The sequence below is a fragment of the Sorex fumeus genome, unplaced genomic scaffold (genome assembly GCF_029834395.1).
Source record: "Sorex fumeus unplaced genomic scaffold, SorFum_2.1 ptg000003l, whole genome shotgun sequence".
Taxonomy (NCBI): Eukaryota; Metazoa; Chordata; class Mammalia; order Eulipotyphla; family Soricidae; genus Sorex; species Sorex fumeus.
Window position 1 is genome coordinate 32,004,818 of NW_026606060.1, and position 10,016 is coordinate 32,014,833.

At 33.2% G+C, this 10,016-nt stretch overlaps 1 protein-coding gene across 1 annotated transcript in view; it reads left to right on the forward strand.

Moving 5' to 3' along the window:
• Positions 1 to 790, forward strand: part of LRRIQ1 (leucine rich repeats and IQ motif containing 1) — a 246,312-nt gene extending 245,522 nt beyond the window's left edge. The window contains exon 27 of the mRNA XM_056116978.1: positions 301 to 790. Coding sequence (XP_055972953.1) covers positions 301 to 443 — 143 coding nt within the window. The 3' untranslated portion in view covers positions 444 to 790. The remainder of the gene's footprint in view (positions 1 to 300) is intronic.
• The last annotated feature ends 9,226 nt before the right edge of the window (positions 791 to 10,016 follow it).

A 10,016-nucleotide genomic window follows, 5' to 3' on the forward strand; every position in this document is an offset into this window, starting at 1 on the left:
TAAACACTGAAAACATAAACACATTTAAGCATTTCAGAACCAAGCTATCTCATAGTCTTAAGAGACCAGAGACATTTGAATTATACTTGTATATACTTTATATCTATGTTATTTCTGGGGGATTTGTTTGTTTAAAATATTACCATGGAAACAAAAGAGAAATCCAGGGAAGATGCTTTTTAAAGCTTAAAGATCCTAGACTTCTAAACTATATGTTGTTGACAAACATATTTGGCACTTAAAATGTAATTTTATTTGCATCATGTTCAATAAAAATATACGTTTAATATCACTGTCTAGGTTTTTCAATTAAGGGAGTGCTTGCACCAAAGATTACAAATACCAGACCAACAAAGAAAGAACGTATATCATTTCGTGACAATCCTGTACAGCTCAGTGGTGGATGGGGAAGTGGCAAAAGGATGACGAAAACGTCAAACTAATCCATCAAGCTCCAGCATTCCAAACATATGACAAACCATTTCTTTCTAAGAAATCTGTGACTATATAATCATGTTTCCAAATGGGTACAAAGTCTTAAACTACTATTATTTCATTTATATAATATAATTTCATATTATACGTATTTCTCAATTTTACTTTCTGGAGACATTATCTTTATTTCTCATCTGTAAAATATAGCTCTGCAGTTTGTTTGTATGGTATGCCTTCCAGAAAATTAATCATTGAAATGTTGTAATGGAATTTGCTTATCCAATTTTTTGTTTAAAATGTTATGATGTAATAAAGATTCCTTTTGTTACCAATAATAATTATAATATCATAGGTACAGTATAAAAGAATTATAGATTAGTTTTATTGCTTAATGTAGATTAGTGAATAATTAATTTTATTTAGTTATACTATTATAATTGTATATTCAAAGTTTAAGTTATATATAAAGTCAAAATAGACAATGAAATTGACCTTTTAAAATATTCTAAAATATAGAGCTATTATATGAAAATAGTTTAAAATTAAATATAAATTTAGTAATTGTATCTTTATATTGTAAATTTCATGTAATAACTTAATTTGTATTTAAGGTGGATGCAGTTTTGGTCTATTGTTGGGTTCTGGTCAATTGTTACTCTATTAATCCAAGAATATTCTTTTACTTTTTGTTATCATCCCATAAAATTATCAATAAAAATAATTTCAAAGCTCAGTCTTATTACTATCAATATCTATTTTCTAAAATTCTAATCAGCTTTATTAATTTCTCACTAGTGCTATGATTAATATTCTCTGATATCTTGTGCAGTTTCTAGTTTATGCCCCACAGGCTCTATTAATTTTCTGTGTCTGGAGTTTCTGTCACAAAGCTAAGTTCTCTGGTGGCTCTCCAGTATGTTACTGTATAATAGATTCCAGTAACTTTAGTTGGTTTTCATATTTATTTCTTTCTAAACTTTTCCCATCCCTTATTGAAATATTTCACCTAGAAGTGACTAAGCTTGAGTGGGGCATTTATTTAGTTTGTACTCCCCATCTACTTTTAGAGTTCTATTACATTTTAAAACTGTAAATCTCTTTTAACTTTTTGAGATAGGAATGTTAATGAGGCTTGAGTTGTCAATCAATAAAGAAAACATAGATTCATATGTTGTGGCCTGGAAATGGAGCTTTGGAACATAAGCTCCATGTGTCGCTGCTTATGAACATGCTGTTATGTCATCCTTTAACTAACAGCATCCACAAACCAACATAATGTAATGATGGAAAATATTTTATCTCAGCTTATTGTGGACCAGGCAGAAGAAAACCACAATAAAGTAGATATTGATGGGGTTTTATGGTTCATATGCTCAAATCAATGGAGTGGAAAGGCTAGTAAGAGAAATGAGATGCTTATGATTACACTGCTTTAGTGCCTAAAAATAACTTTTAGTTATAGTTGCCTTATACTACAATCTATATAACTTTCTTAAAATTAATCTGTAAGAGGATGATGGATGCTGATTCATTAAATGTGCACATAATGTTTGGAATGTCAATAAAATCAATTAACATGTTTCTAACTTGGAAGGTCTTTGAGTATTTTTTCAGTAATAAGAAGAGATAATGTTAAATATTTTTCAAAGCTCACACATCAAATTTAACACTAATTTTATCAAAATAAAATATTTGATTTTAAATTGAAAAGTTGCATTTAGTATGTTTTCATTTTAATCTAAAAATTCATAATTAAAAATTTGCATATAATTTGATTTCTGTAAGAAATCAAACCTAGACATAGTCTTTTTCCTTATTTCCTTAGAGAAGCATGAGGCAAATATTTATCTTGGGGATTTTGGAAAAGAAAAATATGAGTCCATCCTGTCACTTTGTTGACACTAAATTTGGGATTGTCGATAATGGACTTGGACAATGCAACTACTCAACTGTAGATCCAAATTAGCATTTTTTTCTTAAAACTTATATCTTCAAACCCTTGCCAACTCTGTATTTGATTGCTTCTTTGCTTGTTTTGAGGACCATACCCTGCAATACTCAGGTTTACTCCCATTTCAGTGTTCAGGGATCACTGCTGGTGGTACTCAGGGGACCATATGTGGTGCTGGGGATCAAACCCAGGTTGGCTGCATGAAAAGCAAATGTTCACCTACTGTTCTATCCCACTGACTCCCAACTACGTTCTTAACTTATTACTGGTCACCTTCCTGAAGTGTTTTCATAAACAGTATCACTTATACCCGTACTAAGCATGGCAAAGTGAATCACTGATCACAGAAAGGCAGAAGTGTCAGTTGAGGGGTTGAAAATTGCATAATATCTTGATATGATAGTTGATTACATTGTTATAAAATAACCACTTCCCAAGATCCAGTCTTCCAACATCTTTAAGCACCTAAAGCATTATAGGAATGTAGATACTAGATGTTTCAGGTAACAAAACTTTATTGTGCTTATAAATTCATGAGAGGTTCTGCACTCATTTAAAAAAAAGTAAAATACTAAAATCAAAGTATTATTCTAGGCACTGCTTTTTTTTAGAGGCAAATGAGAGGATATACCAGGAATCTGGAGAATTATGTTTGACTTTTCCTGTTTTGGAGAAACACACATCTTAACTATTAATAAGAACATGTTGGTGGATACAGATAGAAATTAAAATACTGCTGAAAATAAAAAAATTGTCAATAAGTAGTAAGGTTGTAACATATCTTTCTCTAATTTTAAATCCTCATATCAGCATAAGTTATGGTTCTTTATTATGCAGTTATTAAATCAGTTTTTTCCAAGATCTTCTCAGTTGTTCATAATTTACTCATGTTTGTTTTTACTTTTACAAAATCTAGGTACATTGATCCAACATACAGAGTAATAAAATTTTAAATGTAAAATATATTTTGATGATATTTTACTGGTCATATGATATAAAGTAGCTGTAATCAGCTTCTTATAACTTCTTATAAAATATTTTCATTATGCATTTAAAAATAGCTTTCACTTATAGATATTTTAAAAGTAATTTTTTTCATTATATGCTGTTTTCATCATTATTGAAGGTAAGAAAAATTATGCATTTGGATTTAGTTTCTGTTTATTATATAGAGAAAATTGAGTTTTCAAAGTAATCATGTTATAGATTTAGAGGGAGACTACCCCCATATTTTTTTCAAATTTCTAATTCATTAGATAATAATGTCTAATTCATTACTAGTAGGAGATGTACTTATATCAAGTTTAAGATAAAATAATTTCAGCTATCTATATATTGCTGTCTTGATGATTGTGAAATTCATAAAAAGGCTATTTTCAATAGAAAATAACTTATAATATCAACCCATGTGATCTATATCATTAGTCATTACTACATTTGGCAACATATATATTTTAATATAATTATAAAACATAATTTTATTATAATTAACCTGAATTTAGATATTATGTAAGTGTAAAATACATATCTTATTTGAAGCATGTACATAAAGTTAACGAATATAAAATTTCCCAATATAGAAGTCAACTAGGATAGAGAAGGGACCACTATGCCAAAGACAGTCAGAAATGATCAATCTGGACAAAAACTGAGTGTAGGTAAAGCAACAGACATGGCTATCTTTCAGTATCTGTATTAAAACCATAATGCCCAAAGGGGGAAGGGGAAGAGAGAGAGAGAGAGAGAGAGAGAGAGAGAGAGGAGAAAGGAGGGAGGGAGGGAGGGAGGGAGGGAGGGAGAAAGGGAGGGAGGGAGGGAGGGAGGGAGGGAGGAAGGAAGGAAGGAAGGAAGGAAGGAAGGAAGGAAGGAAGGAAGGAAGGAAGGAAGGAAGGAGAAACGTGTCTGCCACAGTGTAGGTGACATGGAGGAGGGGCAGGAGGGAAACTGGGGGCATTGGTGGAGGGAAATATACTCTGGTGAAGGGACAGGTGATGGAACATTGTATGACTGAATCTAATCTTGAACAACTTTGTAAGTGTGTATCTCACAGTTAAAATTTTGTCCAATATTTATTAATTGGAAGAACCAGAAAAAGTTAAGCTACACATATTTTAAAATTACATTTCTGTTGACTAGCACTAATTCTCAGTGCTGTTCTGTGAGATAATTTAGGTATAGTATTTTAATCGAGAAATAATTGGTAAGAATGGTAAAAGAGTGATACTGAACAACAAAAATTAGAACAAAATGTTAATTTCAAAGGAAATTTTAATTCTACTAAATGTAGAGAATATAATGAAATAAAAGGATAAATTCTTCCACTTTGGTTCTAGTCTTTAGAATGGCATAATTGAATTTAGCTCTATATTAACTGAATTTAACATGCATGTTAACATAAAATTCATTATTTTATAAAAGTTCTTTATAAAATCCCTCAAATAATCAATGTATAGTTTTTATTTATATTCCTATTGATTATAAAATGGGATTAGAACCCAGCCTGTTTTCTGTTAAGTCAGGCTTTAAATTTGTAGAGTTGGTAATTTTTAAACATCATGACTAGAACTGTGACAAAGATGGAACCATTTTGTGGGAGCCATATTATATTTGGCATCCAATTATATAATGAATCCAGTTTTAATCTAAGACATACAACATAGGAGTCAATAACAGTTGCATAAATAAATAATAGTGCATTTAGAAAAGAACAAGTGTGATGTGTTTGTAACTTCTAGAAAGCAAACAATCAGCACCTGCTATATGTGGTGCTACCTCACCACCATTCTTCCTTCTCCTCCAAGTATGGAGTTCATTTATGTTCCCAGGAGTCAGAATTTAACCCAAGTCAAAACGTGAAATGAAACTTTCCCTGTGACTTTTCATTTGTAACTCATATTCCTGCAGGTCCTTTAAGGCAAGAAACCTCTAGTACAGGTTTTGTAAATCCGGACATGTGATTTCTGTTATGCCCCCAGTCCCACCCCTGCCAGGGGACACAGTTGAGAATCACTTAAATTGATATCCATGGCTTGACACTGGAAAGTCAACTCATAGGATGGGGTTGGCTAGAAGGTGGAAGGAAACAAGATCACAAAGGGGTTGAGAAACACCTTAGAGTAGATCTAAGGTGGCCACCTGATAAAGGAATCCTGAGGTTGCTGAGCGCAGGAAGCAAGAATGCAGGAAGCAGCATGCCTGAGTATCAGAGTCAACAATGTCTTCTCTCTAAGCACCGGGATAGGAGTGAAATTTGCTCCGACACCTCTTTCTCATTTTTGTGTTTCAATGATAACTACTAAGGTACTACAGAAAGATCCCTTACTGTGAAGTCTTTGATAAAGATGCACTGATTCAATTTTCATGAAAACACATGAAATTTTTCTTTTAATTGAAGGCTTATATTGGCCATCATTGAGTAAACTGCAAGCATCTCCTACATCTTAGGAGATCCATAGAATTTTCATGGAGGGTTAAATGCCTCTACCAATGGAAAACATGTGACTGTAAAATTTAAAAGTATGTGTGTATATATGTATGTATGTGGACACATATGACATATAAGACATTGGACATTATTAAAATTAATTTTCCTGCAAATGTTATAATGAAAATGTTGAAATTTGGTTTGTGATCTTCATAGACTTGGTCTAGATAAGCACTATAAATACAATGTGAACCATATGTGCAATTTAAATTTTTAAAAGCTGCATTATAAATGTTTAAAAAAATAAGAACAATATGTTGTGTATAACCCTGTATGTTAATTTTATCAAATGAGATTATAAGGACATTATTTTATGGAAGAAAATCTTATCTATACTAGCCCCTAAAAATGCTCATTTTAAGGGAAAAATAAAAGATATAAATGAAAGATCATTTTGATTGGTATCTATAAATGAATAACTACTAGTAAATACACATTTGGGGAGCTGGAAGATAGTGCAAAATTAAGCTGTATGCATGCCTGGCATGCCTCTGACTCACAACTGATACCCAATACCACATGGTCCCTGAGTCACTAGCAACAGCTCTGCAGGCTCCTCAGCACTGCCAAGTATGGTCCTGGAGCCCCCCAGCATGGCTGGGAGATTCCAGGGAATCCTCTGCCCCTTACCTTAAACCAAAGGCCCAGTTCGTTGATCAAGCATCACCACTAGGCCTCCCAGGCCTCCAGTTGGAAACCTCTCCCTCAAAGCAATTCATTACTCTTTATTTGAAATAAAACATCCTAATTTTACAGTTTTGGTAGGTCTGATGTTCCCTCTGAATCTATATTGGATTCAAAATTTTTTTTCCAGGATTCAGGTATCAAGAGAAAATGATGACATCTTAAGAGTAGGTCCACTACACATCTCTCTTTAGATCACTTAGATTTGGTCCAACTGGGGGTCATCTTCTATTAACTTCAAAATGACGCTAATGCATAAAATTGCCAAATATAATACATAGTAAAAAGTGAAAAAACAGCACAGTAATTTTATTCTGCTCTCTCTATATTTTGGCATATCTCACAATATTACTCGGCCCTCTTGAGCAAATCGATAAACAACGGGAGGACAGTGACAGTTATTTGAAAGAAGGTTTAAAGAGTATTTATTTTTATAATCCTCTACTATACTATATCTGATGAGTGAAAAACACTTTGAGCCTTAACACTGAATTGAAATCATAATTTATAGAGAATGGGAAGATGACAGAGAGGTTTGAAGCATAGACAAAGCATGTGGAAGTTTAGGTTTGATCTCTGGCAATACATAGTGCCCCAGCAGAGATAGAATTCCCCCCTTCTACTTTTCACCACCTCCCCAAAAAAGGATACCTCATAAGACTCTATAAGGTCAAGACACAAATTGTACGAGAATTTTCTTGCTCAATATCTTGGATATCATAACTTTTCAACAAAAAAACATGGCACAGAAACCTTTCCAAACAAACCTTAAAAGTCAAACCAAAAATTGAAAACAAAAAAAAATTAAACCAAAAATTGGATCAAAATTTGCTGAAGAGATAGTAAAGGTGTTGAAAAGCTTTTACCTTGCATACAATTGACCCTAATTTGATCCCTGGTATCACATAGTCCCCTGAGCATCACCAGACCACCAGGAATAAACCCTGAGTCCAGAGCAAAGAACAGCCAAAACCGAGTGTGGTCCAAACCCCACCACCACCCCCACCAAAGGAAACAATTTTTTATACCTTATTCAAAAAGTATTTTTATGAAATGATAAATATTTTTAAAAGATCGTTAATCCCTCTACACTCCTTGTTTTGTACCCACCCCAAGTGACTTCTCTTGATTTTGAAAAATCATTCACTGAAAGTGTATAGAGAAAACACTTTTAAGACGTCAAGAGTAGGGCTGGGTGAAGAGCAATACTACTACAGTGGGTAGGGTGCTTGCCTTGCACACGGCTGACCTAAGTTTGATTCCCATATGGTTCCCCCAAGCACTGCCAGAAGAGATCATAACCAGGACTAACCCCTGAGTATCATCAGTTGTGGCCCCCAAATAAAAACCAAACAAAAAGTAAAGAGAAAAAGTGTTAACGTATTTTTTCAAAAAAGAAAATAAAATATTTCTGTAAGATATGGAATGTCTGTACTCTATTCTCAAAAATATATGTTTTCCGTACCTTCTCCCAAAATGAATGTCAGGTAATTGTCTAATTTTTCTCACATTCACCACTTTTCTAGCAATCTCCACTCCCTCTTCAAGGAAAATACTGATTTCTTAAGGAGATAAATAATTAGTTATCTCTCATAATTTGATTTCTTAATTTAAGTGTTTAAAGTTATTTTCCCTATTGTGAGCAAAAATCATTTAATAAGTTAAAGATTAATTAGCATTAGACAGTCCAATAAAAATTACTTTAAAGTGGTAAAAAATATTTGAATGAGAATGATTAGTTTTGAATGAGAATTGGTAGCAAACTTTTGAGGACTTCTACTTATTTTAAACATGAATTAATATTGTTAGGGAAATAACAAGACAAAGGCTGCAGGGTGAACAAATTTCTGGAATAAGAAAATAGTGGCATCTCCAGTGAATGAAACTAAAGTAATACAAGAAATCATCTAACAGACAGAATGTGAGCACCCAATAAGAAAGACAGAGAAATAGTTGGAAATGAGTTTAGGAATAATGTACTCTGAAACTTCTTCAGCCTATAGAGGATAGGCTATAGTTATGGTCTCTAGATGGAAAACTTTCTACTAATTATCCTAATTACTAAGGTAATTTTAACATATACATGATTGGGGGAAATACTTATTCCACAAAGAACACATTTATTCTATGTGTTTTATGTGGGATATCTGATTCCATACAGAAAATGTAAGAACAGTTCTAATCTGCCCCAAGGTCCCTAATTAGTGTTATGTGTGAACAACTTAAATACTTCAGTCCATTGAGAGTTGATTTTACATGTGCTGATGCTTCCTATGCTGAGACATGAGCAAAACTCATTGTAAATGCTTTTCTTTAAAGGATATAGTGATATGGACACTGACAAGCTACTCTCCTCCAGGAATGAATTCAATAAAGTCTTCAGAACCCCTATATTATTTTCTATGTGGATAGGGTATTTGCCTTGCATGCAGCTGACCCGAGTTCGATTCCTCCGTCCCTCTCGGAGAGCCCAGCAAACTACTGAGAGTATCTCATCCGCCCGGCAAAGCCTGGCAAGCTACCTGTTATGTATTCGATATGCCAAAAAACAGTAACAGCAAGTGTCACAATTTGTTGTGAGATGTTACTGGTGCCTGCTCGAGCAAATGGATGCGCAATGGGAGGACAGTGCTACAGTGCTATTAATTGTTAAAAATAGGCTAGAATTTATAATAGTTAGCTGAAGAAGATTAGAACAAATAAGTGTTAGTTGACCTAAGCTTTTGCAGTAAAATACAATAGCTTCAGTCACTGAAACAAGAATTTAGTTTTCAGTGCTGGAGGCCTCCAGTTCACAGGGTGCCAACGTGGTAGGGCTTGGTAAGTGCATAAATCCCTGTTTACACATTTTTCTTGCCATCTCTTCCACAACAGGGAGAAAAATGTCTTGCCCCTTCAACCCTTTATAGCGCTTTACTCTCATCACAAGAACCTGGAAAGACCCAATCTCAAACTACCTAACTTTCACAGATGCCCCCTCCAAATATGTGACATTCAGTATTATATTTCACACATAATTGTTTTATGATGTGTTTTTAGGCACATTTATTAGGCACACAAGTTTTAGTATTCAATCCAAATTAGCCTTCTAGAATCTTATAGTTGAATTATAGGATTTGAATTTATAGCAAGTAACTTCAGTATAATTTATAATGTATTATTTTTTACAAGAATATTTTAATGAAAGAGCTGAGAAGTGAATTGGCAAATGTCTTTGCTTGAGATTAGATAGCAGCGGAACCCCGGTGTTACAAGATTCAAAAGCCATGAGAAATTTTTTAGAGCTAATACCTGTGTTTATAGCCTGACTGTACAGTAGTTTTGAGACAAGTTTACTCATACTAGTACACGTATGTCAGAAAATAAGACCTTCAAGAAAGTTAATTCACATATGTAATCACTTCTCACTAACCTCAAATAACCATATTTATATATTAAATTTTCTTAGTTTATACAGCCAAA